Here is a 22,365-nt window from a genome sequence, read left to right as displayed (position 1 = left end):
TAAGGTATATAAGATGTAAGTAGGTGTAATAAAGTAAAAATGTTCCTAATAAAGTGCTCGGTGAGTGTATATCTGGATGATGCAGATGCAGGAGGCTGTCTACCCTTTGTCTACGTCTGCTCAAGTTCATTCACATGCCTCCAAAACTCATTGGATGGTGCTTCATCCCACAGCAAGGCAATAATCCCAAACAGACACCGATGCGCCCTTTCTTCTTAATGATGTCCCAAATAGTTTATATTGCTAATCATATTGCTTGGCCTATCTGTCTGTTTTTATTTTATTTTTATTATTTCTCAGAATGGCTTCCTTGCCTTTCATTTGGATATCTTTGGTCCTCGTGTTGACAAGTGCCAATAACAGAATCCACTGGAAATCAAAAGCCTAGAATCAAAATGAGACACTGAAAGATTTGTGTATAAAAAGGGATGCAATTCCTTCACTGATTATTTTATATGGTTGTAAATACCCTCGAATTAAAGGTGACAGTCTGAACTTCATTATTCATGGTATCATTTCAAATCCAATGTGCTGGAGTACAGAGCCAGATGAACATAAATTGTACCACTGTCCAAATACTTACGGACTGCACTGTATGTCGTGTTTTAGACCTGTTATCCTTTAGTGATTCTTGCGAAACTATTGGGCAACCCACAAACTCAGCTCTTCATCCTAACCGCTGAAGAAGAAAAAAAGCTCTTCCTTTAGCTGGCTTGCTAATGTTCCCCGATATGCAGCTTGCACCAGGGAGATTTGTATGTGTGAATCTAAATATAAACCAAGACCACCCATTTCAGAAGAGTAAGCACTGAATCCCTTATTCTCTTGGCGTTCAAGATCGCGGAGTAGTTGGTGAGGGTCGGAGAAAACATTAGTACAGCCTATGCAAATAGTTTTGAATTGATTACAGCAAAATTAAACGTTGCCAAGCTACGCGTTCGGATCACACGAGGAGTATGGAGGTAACGGTCTTCGGTATTTAATTAAGTGAATGGACTGACGTTATGTTCAGTCATTTTCAATGTTTACTTCGGGCACGTCCTGTGACAGGCGGGTACAACTTATGGGGGCTTGTAAACTGTGTTTTTCAGATTGTGCATATAAGCTGGTAGTTTTGGGTACTTCTAAATTGACTCGTGTTCTGCTTTGTTGCAGTAGTTATGCATCTCCTGATTTTCTTGCTTTTTGAAATAACTTCGCTCTGCTCCGCTCTCTCATTTCAAGCCTAGCGAAAATGAATCATGACGCATTTCCTCATAATTATACCGATACAAACAAACAATAAGGCAATGACAGATAAAGTAGCCTACGAAATATTTCAAATGGTAACACAATTTTGGGGTGGTGCCATAGCCTGCTCCCTAAGCATAGCGTGGAAGTGTAATTACAAATAAAACACGCGAAGTTCATAAACCGAAATGTAAGTATTGCCTTATTTATTTATTTGTTTGATTATTTGTTTATGTCTTCATTAAATCCATATCTTACAGCTGCGCTTCGGTAACAGGTATTCTGAATCGGTGTTTCTCGGATTCTGACTCCCGCAAATAACGGTTCATAAAGAAGTAACTTTTTCAGAATGTAATTCAAGTTTATACGTTTATATAAACGTATCCGCGTATAATCTGGTGGCTAGAACAAACAGGAAATAATAAAAACATATTTTACCAAAAACGGCTTAATTTCCGTATTGCGCTGTGGCCAACCACAGTAGCTCTATAGACCAGACCTGGGTCAAATAACAATTGAAACACTTGTTAGACTTGAGTAAAATCCCTGCAGATGATGACAGGTTTGTGTTGGACAATAAGCAACTGGTTAATACCACTCTCACTGTTCTACAAGTTTTAAGACAATATCTCTGCAAAGTCATTAGGTTAACGGTACACTGGGGTAAGGAAGGAAAGATCGAAATCTGGACAATTCTGAATAAAAGATGGCGGGGCGGGGGGGTGAACGTGGTTGTGGTCCGTTAATTGAGTCGACCAGATCATTTCAACCTGAGAGGGTTTCTCCGCTTCCAACATGGCCTCGCCTCGTGTCGTGTTTTTTGCGGAAGATGGTGATGAAACCCCTCAGGGTTCCGGGTGTTTGCTCAGGGTCAGAACTTCTTTACATGTTTTGAGTTATTCTCTTTTTTCCCAGCCTTAACCGTAGAGCTGTGCTGATTGCTGCTGTTTATAATTATGTTTTAACCCTCCTGTTATGTTAAAATTTCATGACACATTTGGGGTGAAATTGAGCCCAACAGTGGAAATAAACACAAAAATATTGTGATAGGAAAAATTTGACACATTGTGTGTCGCCTTCTTATTATCCTATCCCATTTTAGAGCCTTAGGGAACAGTAAGTGAATGTTTGGCACCTGCATGGGAAAGTTCCAGCAGAATAATTCACAAAGAAATCAGAGAAAAAAAAAATACAAATGGTTATATATTTTCTTACATTTTGTACAGTTACAGAGGGCCAGAATAAGACTGCACAACACATTTGTGTGCCAAATTGGTACGAGACTTTGCATAGCATTATGTTTATTGCATTTTTACTATTTAATTCCACCAAATTAGAAAATTAGAAAAATCATACAGTATCAATAGAAAAAAAGGTTTTTTAAGAGATACCAAACACTGAATGGGGTCAAATTGACCCCAAACATCATAGGAGGTTTAAAACATGTCATGGTGTTGCATCTAAATGGTTCTGGAGAGAGCTCAACTAAATCGGATTTTGCATATAGGATAATTTTGGTGAGAAGTGTCAGCTGTAAGAGCAGAACTCCTCTTGAGGGGTTACATAGCTAGCTTCCGCTCCAAACAGCTTCTTTATACTCCAAAAAAAAAATTCTTCCAGATTTTCCCCTTTTTCTCCCAATTTGGTAGCCAATTCTACCCCATCTAATCCAATTAGAGCTAGCATTAGATACACCGCCCACACCCTGTCCCTCAGCAGCCCGAAGGAGAGCAAGACACCTTCTTCAAGCTGTCTCGTCTCATGCTTGTGACCGTTATTCCAAGGCGCCCAAGGTGCTTTATTGTGCGGCGATCTACTAACCCTGCCAAGTCCCTCCCTCTGGAGTAGCGAGCCAATTATGCCATGTGAGCCAGCCAAACTTGGCTTTTGAACCCCGGTCCCTGGTGTGCATCTTAGCCTGTTGCGCCACCGCGGCCCCAGCTTCTTTATACTTAATACTTCCAGAGAAAAAGGCTTGAAAAAGTGTCAAAGTGTCACTGGGGTGGTGTCACTTTTTTGTCACTGTGTTATCTTCCACAGGATAAACATCCTTTGTCATATCTATTTGTATATAAGTTAGTTTGTGTTGGACAACATACTGTCAAGTAGGCTACCTCTAAGGCATAGAGTAGTATTGACATTTGGTTAGTTTGGTGTTATTAAGGAGAGGCCACAACAGCTTCTATATAGAAATTTGTTATTATGGCTGTGGTTTTAAATGTTTGCGTAATTGCACATTACACGTATCATCGCATGTCAGCTCAATTGACAGTGTTTCGTTTTTGTCAAGTTTAGTAAAAATGAAGACATCACTTTACTGGCTGTGCTGCCTGTGTCTGTAGGCCTACATCATCTTGTGAGATGATGCCTCGGAGGATGGAAGTTGCTGCACATCTGACACTGATTGACCTATTGCTGTCTGTGGAGCTAGTTTGAGGTAGATACTGGTTTGACAGCGGGATACACGCTTATGCATGAAGTAGGCTTTAGACTATGTTGTTTTCATTTGACTAGTAGTGGTTCAGACAACGGCGCGTTAGCAAAAAACAAGCAAAATTATCTAGCATAGAAAATAGGTAGGTTAATAGAGCAAACCGTAGAAAGAAAGGGGTGTTTAACCTGCCTCCCAAAGCAGGCCCAGTAAGCAAGTTTGTTTGTTAGCACACTCGTGCTCTCTGGTCTTCGGGAAATTCAGAGCACTGGACGCTCTGAGAGGTAACAATCGAACGTGCCCAACATCTTTGAGCATGCTGCAGTTTGTATTTGTTTTAATTGACCGAGAAGGCTGGAGTAAAAATATGTGACCGGCAGGATTGTAACTAAAAAACGATTGAAAAATCAACATCACATTGTATTGGGCGGCTAGTTGCCATGCATTTTGCTCTTACAAAAACAGCCGGCCTTTACCAGTGCAGTAGTCGGCTATATAGCCGGTGGCCGGCTTTTCTGGAACTCACTGTGAATGCAGTCCATTTCCCAAGCTGACAGGAAGGTGACTCAAATAACCAAATCTTACAACAGTCTTACAATAGTGGTATGCAGAAGAGCGTGTCTGAACGTACAACACTTTGAATGTTGAAATGGATGGGCTACAGCAGTACAAGACCAATAAGTCAAAAAAGAAAAAAAGTAGTTACTGAGTGTATATTCTATGTAATTCCAATAAGGCTAATTTGCATTTGACAGCAACAGAGACAGAAATGGCATGCAGGTGTTTATTGCATAACATGCAGGAAGTTCTAAACCTTACTACTTTCATCAGACATATGTACAGACGAACCACAACTGTTTCTGTCTCTTTTCCAGCCATCACCGCAAAGTTCTGTCAGTTATTTCGCGTGTGGCCGAGATGCACAAATAAGGAGTGAGTGTAAGTCACAGAGATAGTCTTCTAATCCTGGAGTTCTCTGTACACATATCAAAGCCACACTTGATACTGTTATTGATCATTGATTATTTTAACTAAAGATAACTTTAATATGATTGTGTATTTATCCAGATAATCACACAATTCCTCTAAAGAAGGAAGCTTTGTTGTCTCTTCTAAAAACATTCAAAGCCTTCTTATATGTGCCCCACCAAAGACAAACGTTTGTCCTTTATGTAAATCACATATCCTGGAGATATTGGCTACTTGATTCTATCTATGAAAGTAGGACTCATGGTAATTCATATGTAACCGTTCATACTGATTTTGCTTTTTTGTTGTTGTTGAAGTATTATTCAAGGGTCTGAAAAACAGACTTGGTTAGCACTGGGAGACGGGTGGTAACTGGGACCATTTCCTCATAGTTATAAATAAACATGGAGGGGGAATCCATCTTCTGTAGAAAGATTATGCTTTGAAGCTTGGGAACAGTTGTCAGCAAGTTATGGATTGCTTGTGTAACCTCTCAATTAGCCGATGGTGTTCACATTCTGAATCTGAACAGACATGCATTGAAATGGCATGTGTTTTGGATTGAAATACTTTTCTGCATTTGACTAAGCTTGCCCGGTGTATTTGAACAAATGAATTGATCCCAAAAGTGTAAACCCCGCCCATCTCTTCCGCCTTGCATGCTCAAATGCACCAGGCAAGATCAATGGAGCACAGAAAAGTATTTGAATCCAAAAAGAATACCATTTGAACTTGAACCCAGGTCTGGTTCTGAAAGCACTTCTGTTTGGCTTAGATTTGTGCACTGTACTGAAACAACAGTTCACAGCAGTTTTTATGAAACCGAATCTAAAAGGTTAGCCCTGTATATTTGGATTGGGGTGCAGAACCTCTGGGAAGGCCAGGAGGGTATTTAAATGTTCGAACCAAATTCGTCTGCTGACTGGAGTTATGTTTTTTGCTGTAATTTTGTCTAGAAAGCATACTTATACCTTTTTTGGAATGGTTTGTTTTCAGAATTGTAAGTCAGTGTTCTAGAGCTGCTTTCAATTGCCAGTAGTGATTGTGACATCAACATTAGAATGTTCCTGTGAGGACATTCTGATCACATACGTGTGATCGCACACCTTAACAGGTGGTAAAAATGGTAAATGGTTGGCATTTATATCGCGCCTTTATCCAAAGCGCTGTACAATTGATGCTTCTCATTCGCCCATTCATACACACACTCACACACCGACAGTGATTGGCTGCCATGCAAGGCACCGACCAGCTCGTCAGGGGGATCGAACCGGCAACCCTCCGACTGCCAGACAACTGCTCTTACTGCCTGAGCCATGTCGCCCCCAAAAGGTTGAAAGGTTGGCTGCTTGTGTCCGGATAAATAGGGATAAATTGAGCTAAATTAGGGTGGCATGCGTTGGGAATTCAGATTTCCCGTCCGAGGTCAGGGATAAAGATGAGGCCAGTTGAAGGCTGTCAGCCAACTCTCAAATCATACCCAAATCGCCCTGTCTAGCCAGAGGTTCAATTCCCTGGCATGGTACTTCCTGTACTGTGATTCTGCCTCTGTCTACAGCCCTCAATGATTTCCCCCCTTAAATACAATTATTATTAAAATTACATAAAGACGGCAGTCTGTGTGACTGTCTAAGGAAAATTAGCTCAATAGCAAAAGCTTGGCAGATGTACATGGGTGGGCATGTTGAAATGTTGTTCACTGTCCCAAGTTTAATGAACGCCCTGATTAAATTCATTTAAAAAAATCAACACAAACAGACTTACTTGGGACAACAGGCCCCATAAATTGATACTGTGGCTCTGATCAGGGCTAAAAGCAGGCAGGCAGACAGTGGAGAAAACAGAGACGGAGGTGATTACACCCGTTTGTCATGGCCGTGTGATTTACGCGGCGGCTGCGTAATTGAGTTCGCTCCCTGGCCCGCATAGCGCTGGAGGTGCCCGGCCTCCCAGCGATGTGATCTCATTATGTCCCGAATGCCAGCTATGCGCGTCCTCTGCCAGCCCTGACCCCCCGTCCCCCGACAGCTGCAGGGTCCGAGCGCTGCCCCGCTCTGGGCAACAGGAACAGGAAGGTGAGCCAGTCCGGGGGCAGGAGGACAGACGTAAAAACGGCCAGACGTTGACTTTTACAAACGTGTTTATTTTCTACTCGGCGCTGATTCTCTGTCTCTTTCATTCTCGTTTACGGCAGAATGATAATAATCATAATAATGATTTGCATACTAATCATAATCATACTCATAATAATAATAAGCATAGGAATAATCTTCATAATAATGAATCTCATAATAATCGTAATAATAATGACGATAAAAAGCCTCACTGAAATAAAAAAAATCTCTTCAACCGTGTCCTTTCAACAATTACAGCACGTTTTATACATTTTATGCATGACTAGATTCAGCTGTAAATTGTGCTGATACAGTATGCAATACAGTTGTGAACTAAATGGGTCATTCAGGGTCTGAGGTATGAAACTTGCCTCAAACCACTATGCTACCTGTAGATATGTCGGAGACACTACAAGTGTTGTTTCTCCTGAATATTCTCTCCATTGAGTTCAACAGGAAAATTAATCAGGAGAAACCGGCCTTGTTGAATCTACTGCATATCTGGCAACAGCACAATGGTATAAGGCTCATCTGATTCCTTAGATACCTGTATACAAATATCCTTTCAAAACAGGTGGGAATCTGCACTTTGACCACATGTGAATCGTTTTATGTTTTATTTGCTCTCCAATCCTTAATCACTCCCTAATCCCCAGCTAGACCACTCCGGTCTGCCAGCTCTGGTCGCCTTATGGTTCCCTCACTACGAGCACCTGGCGGTCGAGCTGCACGTTCACGCCTGTTTTCCGTTCTGGTTCCTTAGTGATGGAATGACTTGCCTACCACTGTCAGGACAGCAGAATCCCTTCATGTGTATTTTACTAGTTATGGATGTGATGCTTTAAGTTGTGGAAGAACCTATGCATTTGTAAATCGCTTTGGATTAAAAGCGTCTGCCAAATGACTAAAATGTAAATGTAAAATGTACTCTGTTTGTCATGAGTCAGAAAAAAAACAGAAAAGGGCAAGGTGTGTCCTAACATTTTACTGGCACCGTATACAGCACGGTAACATAATAAAACGGCAACTTGTGTAATAACTGACCTCAGAACAAAGTTATTTCGAATGATATAAAATGAGGACATCAAAACCAATGAGGATGAGCGAGAGAAAATAGAGTGCTAAAGGGGAACCAGGCCAAACGGCTCAAAGACACAGCAGGATGTTATGTAACAGGAAAGGCGGAACATGACATCGGACTGCTGTGGTAAAACCTTGTGCTCTTTTCAGCCGGGGAAAAGGTGAATGCAGGCTAGTTAGCATTTTATTATTCTATATTATTATAAATACATATTACATTGGTTTTCTTATTTTTAGATAATATTAGTGTATAATATTAGGGTTGACCAAAACATGTTGCAGTAAAAATATGTAGTGCAGGTTTCAGCATAATAGAATATACACTCAGTGAGAATTTTATTCGGTATTTATTCAACTTTTTTCAACTTCTACTGCAGTAGTCTATCCACGTAGAGTTATGATGCATTATGTACATTATCTACATACCACTGTTGTAATGTGTGGTTATTTGTGTTTTTGTCACCTTCCTGTCAGCTGTGACCAATCTGGCTATTCTCCTCTGATGTCTCTCATTAACAAGGCATTTCTGTCTGCTCACTGGATGTTCTTTTTATTTTTTGCACCATTCTTTGCAAACTCTAGAGACTAATGTGCGTGAAAATCCCTGGAGACCAGCAGTTTCTGAGATACTCAAACCACCCTGTCGGCCACCAACAGTCATTCCACAGTCAAAGTCACTTGGATCACATTTTTCCCCATTCTGATGGTTGATGTGAACATTAACTGAAGCTTCCGACCCGTATCTACATGATTGTATGCATTGCACTGCTGCCACACAATTGGCTGATTAGATAATCGCATGAATACGTAGGTGTAATAAAGTAAAAATGTTCCTAATAAAGTGTATAACTGTAACAATAACAATGTGAGTGGCCTCACTGGTGAATGATAACGTTCCGTAAATAGCCTCTCTGCTGTGTTGTCTGCCGTTTTGAACGCGACCCCCTGTAAATTTGGCTGGATTTTGATTTGCTGTCAGTGAATCCTTCATGCAGCAGGAAAAGATCGCTCTGAAAGTGATGCCAATGACATTGTTTATCACTGTCACTGACATTATACTTGTGGTGTGCACGCCACCATCCATTTTTAAAGCGGAATTTATAGTTATGGGTATAGTTATAGTTCTTGGTGTGGATGAACCTTGAGAAGAGGCAGGATGTTGCTGATTGCCTGCAGAGGCTCTTTGAGAGTGAAACCTCTGATGTGCCCGCTGAGTTTCAAACAACTGGTAGCTGGTTGACCAGTTCAGACCAGCGCCCAGCTTGACATGGTAAATGGCAAATGGTAAATGGCAGGCATTTATATAGCACCTTTATCCAAAGCGCTGTACAATTGATGCTTCTCCATTCACCCATTCATAGACACACTCACCCACCAACGGCAATTGGCTGCCATGCAAGGCCCCGACCAGCTCGTCAGGACATTTGGGGGTTAGGTGTCTTGCTCAGGGACACTTCGACACAGCCCGGGCGGGGGATCGAACCGGCAACCCTCCGACTGCCAGATGACTGCTCTTACTGCCTGAGCCATGTTGCCCCATGGTTCAGCTGGTTGACCAGTTCAGACCAGCACCCAGCTTGACATGGTTCAGCTGGTTGACCAGTTCAGACCAGCTCCCAGCTTGACATGGTTAAGCTGGTTGACCAGTTCAGACCAGCTCCCAGCTTGACATAGTTTAGCTGACAGACCAGTTCAAACGAGCTCCCAGCTTTACATGGTTCAGCTGGTTGACCAGTTCAGACCAGCTCCCAGCTTGACATGGTTTAGCTGTTTGACCAGTTCAGACCAGCTCACAGCTTGACATGGTTTGACCAGCTCAAGCTATGTTTTGAAACAGCTGGTTTTACAGCACTAGCTAGTCGACCAATTCATACCCAGCTAGACCAGCTTATGGCCAGCTTCACCAGCTCAATTTTCAAGCTGGCCAGGCTGGCAAAGCTGGATTTTACAACAGGGCCCAACAAGTGCCCCAGTGGTACAGAATGGTTCAGGAAGGTCTGAAGTTGCCGCGTACAGCTCCCATTTGGACACTTCCCTACAGCTGGACCCCCCCCCAACACCCCCATCTCTTACCCCCCGGGTCAGACAGTCCATCAAGAGTCCAGATTCCTTTCATCACTGTCATGGATGCTCCAGCTTATTGGTCAGAGGGAGGGGTAGCTAGCAGTGTCCGTGTACAGAGCCCTTCAAGTGTGTGTGTGTGTGTGTCTCTTTGTGTGTGTGCACATGTATGCATGCATATATGTGTTTCTGTGTGTGCGTGGCTTTCTCTGGGTGTGTGTTTCTCTGAGCATGTTTGTGTTTTTTGTGTGTGTTTCTGAGTCGTGTGTGTGTGTGAGTTTCTGCTTGTGTGTGTGTTTGTTTCTGTGTGCGTTTCTCTATCTCCCTCTTTCTGTGTGTGTTTCTGTTTCTGTGTGTGGGTGTGTACGTGCATATCTGCATTTGTCTGTCCTGAACTGCTTTAACAGGTTGGTCTTTGTCACTGTGCAAACTGTTGAATTGAGAAGCAAGAGAAGAAAGTGGGATAGAAATGAGATTGCATTAGACAGGAGACAGTTTGCACAAGAGCCACAGAACACTATAGATAGAACGCAATAGAATACCTTCTGAAAGTTTACCACGATCCTTGTTCTTTCATTTTAACCACCGCCTGAGAGGAGAGATCTAACTGATCCAAGTTCAGTCTCTGCCTGTGTGTTTGACTTGTGGTGGACACATTCCATAGCTGCCACACTGCTTACATGCCCTGTTTATGTACAAATAAGTGAGTGGTATATTTGCAAAGGAAAGCTCTAACTGATCCCAGTTCAGTCTCCAGCTGTGTGTTTGACTTGTGGTGGACACATTCCATAGCTGCCACACTGCTTACATGCCCTGTTTATGTACAAATAAGTGAGTGGTATATCTGCTACAGCTACAGACAGGGTGCAAGCAAATGACTGCAGTTATAGAATGACACAGTCCTCAGTCAGGGCCAGCAGAGGCCCTTTAGTGTATTAAAACGCAACACTGTTTATTCTGTTTGTCATTTCCTCTTCCCTGGCAGCCGTTTTATCTCTCTTTCCTGACGCTTATTTTATCCTCCATTTTCTTTCTCTGCCCCGCCTTCCCCCCACAACCTCAACACGAGGCCTTACATTGCAGGCCTGAGTGTTGATGTGTTTGAGGAGGCAAACATGGAACTCTGGGAGATAAACACTCGGCCAAATTTAGAATGCTTACGGTAAATTTAGCATGCTAAGTTTAGACTCTGGAAAAGTGCGATATTAAGATTAGTGTTAGACCATGCGGGTGTCTGTGTGTCTGTGTGTCTGCGTGTGTTTGTGTGTATTTGAATGTGTGTGTGTGTGTGTGTGTGTGTGTCATGGTCTGAAGGGTGGGGAAGTCTGCACTACAGACCTCATATTCTATGCCCAAGTTCCCACACTGCCCAGTACATACAAATCCCAGCTTTTAAAAACGGAACATTCAAAAGGAAAACCACGGGAACAGTGGAATCGCACTCCTCCTCAACATATCTCATAGTTCTCTGGGTCCGTCATTAATACCAAAAGGCCTTTCAAGACTAGTTACGCCTGTACTTTTTATTTTGCAACTTCGCCAGAAAGATCCCAGAGGCAGTCTGCTTTGCCGAATTGTGCAACAAGCTGTTTCACTTCACAGACATGTGGACAATCCCCCGATTTGATAAGAGATGTGTATGGACCCAGCTGTAAATTAAGTGCAAAGTCTCAGAACTATACAAGCCCAGCAGCAAACCCATGACAATGGCCGCCTGTTTTCCTTGTTGCTGGTCTCATAAAGCACATCTTCCACAGCGAGGTTGATGGACTGTGTCACAGCCTGACAAAGAGCCGGTTTGTGGGCTAGTCCAAGGCTCTGAGCAGTCTTTCCTGGGGGTCATCACAAGGTTTTAGCTGACAGTTCGATGACAAGCAGTATCTCTCCCCACCCACACCCATCCCCACCCCACCCCCCCAGGCCCGGCTCAGAGGGACATTACCGGAATATTCCATGGTTCATGTTTAATAGGATTTTTTATGTTCATTAGTATTTTACGGTATGTGGAGGGAGGAGCAGAGAGTGTTATCAGAAATTGCGTAAATACTGCAACAGAATTTATTGCAACAAAGTACTTGGTTCTCATTAAAAAAGCAGACCCAGTTGTAATGTAATAATTCATTTTTAATAACTGTAGTAGTTTTTTTGGCCCTCAGCTTTTGTCAGTATTGTTTTCTTTTATTTGTGTACTTGTTGTTCCTGTGCAGAACCTAGATTAGGCTTAATTTCTAATATTTTAAAGCAGATTGGTAAATTTACACAGTTGAATAATTTACTCTGGTTTCCTATTTAACTGTACATTGAGAGACCATGTAGAGTGACTGCAGTTCAGACACACCTCTCAGTCTCCACCGTATGACTCCCAAATTGTCAGCTGTCAAATGTGCTGTACTGTATATCTGAAAGTTAGTTGCAATAGCTTGATGTTTCATTTCAATATATTGCACTGAATTATATTTCTGTTGTGTTGTGTGCATTTGCCATTGTGTCTAAGTTGTCACATGACTGAAATGACTTCTGAATGCTGAGGTTAGAGTGTTTTAGTGTTTTAGCGCTTTTGCAGAATTGATATCTTCTGCCTCATTATTTCCTCCCTGTGGTGTTTCTTCTGCTCCTCTGTCATAACCAGTAGCAGGGAGCCGGGTGAATTAGGGAGCTTTTCTAATGGGGGAAAAAGTACTCAATTTTCATTTTATTCAGTTTTCCGATTTTCTTCCGTACGCAGACAGCTGCGCGAACTCCCATTGGTCGTCTATTTCTGTCCCTCTTTCCAGGATAGGAATTTGCTCCAGTGGGATGGGAGAGCTGTCTCCCTGGACCGCTCCCCTGAGGGACCACAAACAGAGCCAAATGTTCTGGCTCATTCTAATTGTCCCTGTACTTTTCCTCCGACCGCTAACCCCCAAAAGCAGAGCCGAGCCAAACTGCTCTTATCTCACACCGAGTGCTCTGCTGCTATGCCATGCTCTACACCAGACCGACGGCTTTCCCATCTTCCAGAAAATAGGAAAAGGAGGGGTGGGGTGGGGTAGCAGAGAGCAGGTGCAGTGACATTGCTGGCTGTTACTGTATTTGTTTAGCAAACAGCCTACCCAGATTCAAATTGTGGGTGGAGAGAAGTGAAGCAAGTCAAGGCATCCTGAGAGAAGGAGAGAGACATTTAATTAAGAATTAAGGAAACTAGTGCAGAATATATCTGAGTCAGAAGTGGGCACACATTGTTTAATGTTTAAAGTAGTCTTAATTGATCTAAGAACATCTGCTAAAATGTCAGCGAACGTTGTGTAATGCGGTTGTGTATCAGGGCATGCTGTGCACGCCCTGTTTAGAGCCTGTGAATCCCCTGAGATCTTTAAATAAGTACACTGGTGCTAGTGAGCAACGTCTCTCACAACAGGGCCAGGAAGTGAGCTTCAAAAACAAACCCTTGAGGTCCTGGCTGCTTGAAATGCTCTCAGTTTTACAATTTCTCTTTTTCCATGCTTTAGATGTGACATCATAAATACTATTAAATGAAACGTGGCATTGTAAATAATTTAATAATTACAAATGGCTCCTCCGGTCCGTTGTGCCAAACCACACACATCGAGAACAACATGTCCATCCAGACTTGCTACCTGTCCTGTTCGTGTTCCAGAGACTGTACCTGACTCGTGGAGAGGGTGTGTACTTAGAGGGAGTGCAGGTTTACTTTACCTTTCCCAGATTAGATATCTCAGTTTGATCCATATCCTAGTTGTGTCATGTAATATGACAAATAAGAATGGCTGTTTTTCCTGTTTGACATAATTGTGCTTGAGTAGTTTTGGGGTCAGAAGTTTAGACCTGCTCCCAAAAAAAGGGGAAGTCAGTCAGATAGTTGTGTAGAGAGAGTCTGTATGTCTGATTTTACTTGGTTTTCTTACATTTCTCATGCATTCTGAATTGGCCATGGTAACGCTGTACAATCCTTTTGAGATTACCCATTGATTCTCCTTACAATTCACTCTGAGCATGCAGGCAGCTGATCACTGTTAGTATGCGTCCATAACACAACCCGCAGGTTTCTAGAATGCCTCCATTTTTTAAACATGAAACGGAATGTTCTCTTTTTTTCTTCATTATGTTATATCACAATATCTTGTTTTTCATTGGGGGGGGGGGGGATCTTATGTTTTACTGTCCTCATTATGATGTTATGTGTTGTGAAATAAAAATAAAAAGTAAAATACCAATTATCAATTATATAGTGCAGCCTATGTTGCATGACAGGGACCCTGTAGGGAAGAATACATTTCCTGCTTCATTGTTCTTGGATGGTCACCTAACACCTCAATCTTACTGAATGATCAAGGGGGGTTAGGAAGCCCATACTGAATGATCAAGGGGGGTTCACTGTCTGCTTTGCTGATAATGACAATTTGGTTTCCTTGGTCAGATCATATGCATACAAAATAATGTGTATTCGTCTGCCTGTCCCCCAATCAGGAACAAGTACCTGTATTTTACATCAGGAGGTTTGGGGCATAAAAGCTCATTCCTTTCTAGCATGAGTTTGTAATTGAACTGCCTTGCTTTTACCCGGTATGCTTCATACTGTAATTAAAGTAAAGAGTATTGCTGCTGTATTAATACATTGTTGCTAACCTGAATACCGGACTACTAGTTTTACTTCACAAAGGACCAAATTCCTACAGACCGAGACGTTTGGTTGTTCAAACCCCAGTGTAGCCACAATAAGATCTGTGCAGCTGTTGGGCCCTTGAGCAAGGCCCTTAGCCCTGCATTGCTCCAGCGGGGATTGGCCCCTGCTTAATCAAATTCACTGTAAGTCGCTTTGGATAAATGTGTCAGCTAAATGTAATGTAGTGTGCGTTTCCGTGTGTGTGGGCAGTGTGTGTGTGCTAGAATGCATTGTGCATTCTGTGTGCATTCCTGTGCTTTGCATGTTTGGATGTTCTGTACAATTTGTCTGTACATGCATTCTTACCTACATTATCTTGTTTTCATATCAGAAGAATTCAGTTGGTTCCTCAGCTGCCAACCACACAGGAAACCTGAAAGGTCACAACGTGCTCCCACCCACTGGAACAGAAGAGGTTGTGTTGAAATCTTATGCGCCTCCCCCCGATATCTATCTCTTTCTACTTCTACTTTTATACCTTTGTGATGAACATTTGCATGTGACAAACTTTTTATTTTATTTTTAGTTTCAGATTCACTGGAGTCTGTGTTTATGACTCTCAGTACATATTCACTAGAGTCTGTGTTCATAACTCTCAGTACAGATTCAGTAGAGTGAGTGTTTATGACCCAGTACAGATTCAGTGGAGTGAGTGTTTATGACCCCGAACAGATTCAGTGGAGTGTTTATGATCCAGTACAGATTCAGTGGAGTGAGTGTTTATGATCCAGTACAGATTCAGTGGAGTCTGTGTTTATGACCCAGTACAGATTCAGTGGAGTGAGTGTTTATGGCCCAGTACAGATTCAGTGGAGTGTGTGTGCATGACCCAGTAAAGATTGAGTGGAGTGTGTGTTTATGACCCAGTACAGATTCAGTGGAGTGAGTGTTTATGACCCAGTACAGATTCAGTAGAGTGAGTGTTTATGACCCAATACAGATTCCGTGGAGTGTGTGTTTATGACCCAGTACAGATTCCGTGGAGTATGTGTTTATGACCCAGTACAGATTCCGTGGAGTGTGTGTTTATGGCAGTTACTCTGTCCCAGTGTGTGGGTGCTGTGGATGTGTGTCATGGAGACTGCAGGAGCACCACTAACCTCATCTCCTTTCAGTAGAAGCCTGTGAGGAGGAGACCCCCACGTTCACTCCAGCTGAACATCAAGAGATTTGAGGAGCAGGCAGTTGAAGAGGTGAGCTCCTGTGCTGGCCCCACCTGACTCCTCCCCAGTGCATTATGTAGCAACAACGCTTTACTGGCAAATGCTATGGGACTGATACTGCAACCAGTCAGATGAAGGGCTTCGGAAGGCCAGCATTGCTGGGCTGGATGACCTGTTATCATCGTTATGTGATGTTCTGTTTTGTTATGTTCTGTTTTGTTATGAAATGTCATGGCATGACCTCCAGTTCCTTAATAGTGAGCATTACTGAAGGACTGTCCAATCAAAAAACATTATATATGATATAGTTTAATACTTTGGGATGCAAAGACACCTAAGTAATGACTATAGCAACAAAAAGTCCATAAAGAACTTGAGCATTTACAACCAACAGATGATGACTTTTGTTCATCTGAAAAGAAATGTTCTTCAGGAAGTCATACGCTCAAGTGCCTCAAATGTTTTCACTTCCTGATTCCTTTTCTGTCCTGGTGTTTTTCTTCAGAATCTCTGTCTCTTTCCTTCCCCGCAGAAACCGGCCGTTTCCCCCCGGGTGCTGACAGTGAAGTCCAGGAGCTCCCCCCTCATCGAAAAACTGCAGGTACCCCCCCCCCCCCCCCCCAGACACCCCAAAAATCATTCACAGCTCACTTCCCAAAGTTTCTCTCTTATTTCTCTCCAAAAGTGGTGGTGTGAACAGGGGCTCAGCCAAGGATTTTAAGCCCCAAGTAACACTCTCACATTGGGCCCCACCCCTCCAGGCCACCCTGTCCCTGCAAAATGACTATAAGCATTTTTACACTACACTACGTTACGTTACATTGCATTACATTTTATTTTAACAGACATTTTCATCCAAAGCAACATACAAAACAGGGTCATACAACCGGACATGTCAGATAAGGTACATATCATATGTCATGTCAACCTTTGGGGACTTTAGGGCTGCCATTTTGTCTTCCCTTCTTTTTCTCTTTGACATGGCTGGATGTAGCAGTTACCCAATCTATTCCCGCTCTTTTCTTCCTCTTTTTTTTTTTTTTGGTCTGGAAGGACAGGTTTCAGTTACTTAGTTCCTTGTTCCTTGTTCCTTGTTCATGTTCATGTTCATGTTGTTCATGTTATTGTCTCACATTATTTAAACTGATTAAACCAAACATAAAACTACCCAAAATTACTCAAGTTCAAAGCTATAATATCATAATATAATTATAATTATAATATAACATTTTCTTGTACTTGTTACAGGAGTAGAAAGGGTTTAGTGGCCTGAACAATACAGATTTATTATTTATTTGTTATCCCTGGTGGGTAGTAATCTTTGGCAAACGTAAAAAAGACAGGTCTCTCTCCCGATCAGCTCGATTTGAGCAACCATAAACTGCGCCAAAATTAACCAAACTAAAATGTGTAAAGTGTTTTGGTTGGAATAAATGTCAAGTGTTGCTGATCATTATTAGGAACAACATATTCTCCTTTGTCAGTAAGACTATCACAGTAGGACGTCAGAAAGCTCCCTGTTCAATTCAGTGACATCTCATGAGGAAAAAACAACGGGCCCTTTCATATTGTTTAAAGAGAAATGCTTCCCCCTAGTGGACATACGCGTGGACATACGCAGGAGCTGCATGACTAAATCCCTGGGTCAGTTTATTTCGGGTGGGGGTTGTATCCGCAAACACCTCCGGGATTGGCTCAGGTTAATGAGCTCACCGATAATCGCTCTGCCGTTCTGATGCTAACTCATTAGCCCCAGAGGACACGGTCAGGCGGTTATGGGGCAAAAGGGTTGTCGATTCTCCCTCTTCCTCCTCTCTCCGGTGCAGGTAGGTTTCCCAAAATCTTCTCACTCCTCCACAGCTTCGTGCAGCAGCGATGCAGTGTACAAATGGGGACATTATTTAGCTCGATAAAGAGCGGCAACTGTTTGGGTCACCGGAGGAGAGCGATTATGCCGTTGCTGTTTTTAAAATCCAGGAGATGCGCAGAGCTGACAGCTAATCATAACTCTCAAGTTATTCATGTAAATATATGTGGGAAGCTATCTTTAAGAGGTGTCATATTACTTGTTTCATTAGCTTTCAGTGAGTTTGGACAATAGAAAAAATCTCTACTTTTCAATGTTTGTTTAAAATTGACAGTGGCTAAATCCAAGCCTCTTTGTGTCCATTCAGTCCAGATTACTGCTCTTCTATTGGTTCATCGTGTGAACGGCACAGCTAACCAGCAACAACATTTAACACAGAGCTGTCAGCATAGTGGTTTTGTCAGGCTTAGGTTACAAAACGACAGTACAGTCCGTAAGTATTTGAACAGCGATACTGTATAAAAAGGGCTGCAATTCCTACACAGCTCACACATATGGATGTAAGCACCCGCAAATTAAAGCAGACGGTCTCTACTTTAACCGCATATTGTTTTCACTATTTTGGGTCACGGTCCAAAAACTTGTGCATACACACACAGTTTACTGCTTAACATTGTTAACTACATATTTTACATGTATTCGATTCCCTTTCATACAGAAGACTGTAAGGGTGTATAATGATTAATATTTGTATATATTTTCTCTTTTTCCAGGCTAATCTTGCATTGACCCCTACAGCCCTGCTTCACTCCCCCAAGAGCCCCGAGGTGAACCACCCACCCTCCCCTTTCTCCCCGGGCCCCGCACACAGCCCCCTGCCTCCCCCCAGCCCTGCCCTGGTCAGTGCGGAACAGGCCCCCATCAGCTTTGAGGAACCCCCCGAAGGGGCTGTGCTGCCCAGCATCAACAAGGTGAGGCGCTTACCTCCCCCCGGAACATAAACACATCCCTGCCCAACCCCCCGGAGCAAAAACACATCCCTGCCCAACCCCCCGGAACAAAAACACATCCCTGCCCAACCCCCCGGAACAAAAACACATCCCTGCCCAACCCCCCGGAGCAAAAATACATCCCTGCCCAACCCCCCGGAGTAAAAACACATCCCTGCCCAACCCCCCGGATCAAAAACACATCCTTTCCCAACCCCCCGGAGCAAAAACACATCCCTGCCCAACCCTCCAGGAACAAAAACACATCCCTGCCCAACCTCCCAAGACCAAAAACACATCCCTGCCCAACCCTCCAGGACCAAAAACACATCCCTGCCCAACCCACCAGGACCAAAAACACATCCCTGCCCAACCCCCCAGGACCAAAAACACATCCCTGCCCAACCCACCCGGAACAAAAACAAAAGTGTGTGTGAGTGAGTGTGCGTGTGTGTTTGTCCGTGTGTGTTCCAGGCAGAAAAATCTATCGTTATTTAATGATCTGAATGTGTTTTCCCATCAATGACTTAATTAAGAATTAAGTTTAATATTGGCCACAGGGCCACTGAGCTCTTGCAGGCAACACCAGCAGTATTAATATTTGAATTGTCCTAATGAACCTAATTTAGCTCAATGCATGACTGTCATTCACAGGAGAGTTAACCTAATATTAGCCCAAATCGCACACATAGAGGAGCATACACACTGCGGCTATAGTCACATGGAAATGTGTGTGTGTGTGTGTGTGTGTCTTATACTGCAGGAGCTCAGTAAGCCTGAGGCTATCTCACCGATAATCCCCTTCAGCCATCTTATCCCCCCCCTCTACGCAAGCTTCTCTGTGTCACAGTGCACTCACTGTTACACCCTGCGTTTGAGGCCATTATCGCCATGACCGCTACAACCGCGGGGCTGAGTACGGTGGGAAGAACAGATCCACTCCCAGCGCTTTCAGTTCTAGTTCACTTTTCTGATACACTATTCTGTTACAGCTACCGTGGGAAAATTACGGCTGGCATTAAACTGATGCCGTCAGGCTTTATTTTTGGATGTAATCTGAGACAAAAAATTTGGTTACATTTGAATGAGAAGTTTTTAATATCTAGTATAAAAAACATTCTGCCAAACGCTTGCTTGAACAATCCTAACAGGACGAACTGGTCAGCAGCCCCTGAAAATACTCTAAATAGATCAACTTTGATACATGGAGACATTTAAGTGAGTCAGCAGTGACAGTTGATAATGTAGGGCTGGAGCTGCCCTTGACAGGACAGGCACATCGCCATGACGATAACAGCCTAATCATGTACAGTGCAGTTGCTATCGCCCCGGTAAGCTACATTTAGCCTAACGACCGTGCCTCTGTGCCCCGCCCCACCCCCCCCTCCCCCCCACAGGGCCGAGCGCGGCTATCACTCAAACGTCGGCCGCCCACGAGGCAACACAGGAAGTCGTGCGGCGAGGAGGAGGGGGCCGCGGGGGGGGCAGACGGCCTGCCGCGCAGCGAGGGAGACCAGGACGCGGGCGAGAGCGCGGGCAGGGAGGACGAGGCGCTCGGGGCCAGGAAGCCCTCCGGGAGTGACGCCGGAGGAGAGCGGCCCGCTGGGGCGCCCGGAGCAGATGAGGACAGACAGGAAACGGCGCCTCTCACACAGGAAGTGAGGTCGACTGGAGATAAGGCTGCTGCAGAGCCCGAGGGGGCGGGGCTACCCGGGGAGCCGTGTGCAGGGGACAGGGCCAGAGCCAATCAGAGAGATGGGGCGGAGTCTCAGCCCCAGGAGGAGGAAGAGAAGGAGGGAGAGAGTGCGATTGGCCCAGATGAAGTAACGATCGAATTCTCGGTCAAATGATTCTCCGTAGAGAGATTTGGCTTTATCACGGTGCGAAGTGAAGAACGCCCCAACTCCTCCACGTTGCTGAGATGTATGTTTGGACTTTTTCTTTTTTTTCTATAAAGGCATAACAACCATCAAATAATTCAGAATGAAGGCATTCCTAATGTATGCACCCAAGAGATGACCAGCGACGCTGCAAACGGTCTCCGGCTCATCATCTTATTCCTGTCTGGGGTTCATATATAATTTTGTATGTTGCTAAGTGTATACTGTAATCTATCCGTTGTCCCTTTGAATCTAATCCCAGATAAAAGATAATTTAATAAAATCCTTCACACTGAACTGAGCTTTCCCTTGGTGTAAATGGTAAATGGACTGCATTTATCCAAAGCGCTTCACAATTGATGCCTCTCATTCACACACACGCACACACACACTCACCATCGGCAATACGCCATGCAAGGCACCAATCAGCTTGTTGGGAGCTATTGGAGGTTAGGTGTCTTGCTCAGGGACACTTCAACACACCCAGGGCAGGATCGAACCGAATATTCTGACTCCCAGAGGACTGCTCTTACCTCCTGATGTGACCCCTAGAATTGTGTAATTTAGATTGAAGGTGGGGGGTTTGGGGGGGGGACAGAGACAGGTCAGAGACAGAGTGGCCTGTCTAATCACTGAGCCTGTTTTCCACACAAAAAACATTTTAATGAAGACATCAGCATTTGTCTTTGCTCACTCCACCCCTGCCTGGAGATGGTCAATATGACCCTTCTCTTATTGCGTCATATCATTTCAACACTGCCCCTCCCCACCCTCCTCCTTCCAGAATACTGTGGAACTGCACTGAATTTTCCACTCCCACGTCCAATTCTGAATTCACGTCCAGAATTCCATCAGAACAGTCTAAATGAGATGGTGGGGGGCGGGGGCAGTCTGGAGTTTGTCTCAATAAGATGATGGGGAGGGGGGTTTGGGCATGTACTGTTATCACCGCGAAGCTCGCACCAAGAGCATATGCGTCTGATGCATCCAGAATCGGAAGACGCACATAATTTGACAAACCAAGAATTAAGCTTCATGGACAGGATGCTGTTAAAACACTCCAGCCAACACCTGCAGGCGCTTAGGAAATGCTTTAATGTGTAATGTGCATATTTACAGCATATTTTCAATGGTTAATATTTTGAGTTAGTAGACGAATAGCCTGAAAGCCCTTGGTTTTATTGCTGAAAAGTGGATACCATTTGTTGTACCACTCTGACTCTGACTGTAGTGGGCAGTGGCACCACGTTCGAGATAAATTGGTTGTTGCTTTTATTATTATTATTATTATTATTATTATTATTATTATTATTAGTTGTTGTAGTAGTAGTAGGCGTTGCATATTTAGTTTGTGTCCTGAATACATATGAATAGAAATATACTTACTTTGGATAGTTCCCTTTCTGGGGTATTTTATTGTTTACAGTTTTTGATTGACAGGTTATAGAGTCACAGTCATATAGATTATAGTTGCTTATATATACTAATATATAGTGTTTTTAATTCTAGATCATTACCAAAATGTATAATCAACCATTCTGGTTTGTAAAAACTGAAAATGTTATCATGTACAAAGTATAATTCTCAAATGAGGCCTTTGAGGTTGGGACCTCAAACTTGTCCACAAGAGGGCGACATTGACTGTTTTTAATTGGATTGCAGGGCATATAATATAATTGATGCGGTTGGCCCGATGTTTAAGAACTGTGTTTAATGTTTTAACGTGTGCAAGCTTGTCCCATGGGTGCTACAGCTTAGCTTTACATTTGTGAGTTAACTACCGAGGTATGGAATAGGCTATTGTGGAGAGAACCACATTGTTTGGCTAGTTCTGTTGGTCAGTGAAATGGACTGTAAGCTAGACAGCTTTGACCCTAGTGCAGCGGTTGTTCTCATGTTCTCAAATGAAACTGAACCTGTGGTATTGCATTACATTACATTACATTACATTATTGGCATTTGGCAGACGCGCTTATCC

General features: G+C 43.4%; 1 protein-coding gene across 2 annotated transcripts; it reads left to right on the top strand.

Annotated features, from left to right (window-relative positions):
• Positions 1-687: 687 nt before the first annotated feature.
• zgc:153184 (uncharacterized protein LOC751652 homolog) lies at positions 688-20,684 on the top strand. Of its 2 annotated transcripts, none has more exons than XM_061218289.1 (6): positions 688-962; positions 14,883-14,963; positions 15,667-15,741; positions 16,244-16,312; positions 18,292-18,489; positions 19,905-20,684. In XM_061218289.1, the coding sequence occupies exons 1-6, from the start codon at positions 957-959 to the stop codon at positions 20,355-20,357; spliced, it is 882 nt and encodes a 293-aa protein (XP_061074273.1). In that variant the 5' UTR covers positions 688-956; the 3' UTR covers positions 20,358-20,684. The 2 variants fall into 2 exon arrangements, with proteins under 2 accessions (XP_061074273.1, XP_061074272.1); XM_061218288.1 differs by having other exon boundaries at positions 690-962; positions 14,880-14,963.
• The last annotated feature ends 1,681 nt before the right edge of the window (positions 20,685-22,365 follow it).

This window comes from Conger conger, chromosome 13, assembly GCF_963514075.1.
Source record: "Conger conger chromosome 13, fConCon1.1, whole genome shotgun sequence".
Taxonomy (NCBI): domain Eukaryota; kingdom Metazoa; phylum Chordata; class Actinopteri; order Anguilliformes; family Congridae; genus Conger; species Conger conger.
The sequence above is the reverse complement of the archived record's forward strand: the minus strand, read 5'-3'. Positions and strand labels throughout refer to the sequence as shown.

Coding starts and splice junctions, on each gene's coding strand:
- zgc:153184 (XM_061218288.1), top strand. Junction 15,742..16,243: donor AGGAGCAGGCAGTTGAAGAG/GTGAGCTCCTGT, acceptor CCTTCCCCGCAG/AAACCGGCCGTTTCCCCCCG. Junction 18,490..19,904: donor TGCTGCCCAGCATCAACAAG/GTGAGGCGCTTA, acceptor TCCCCCCCACAG/GGCCGAGCGCGGCTATCACT.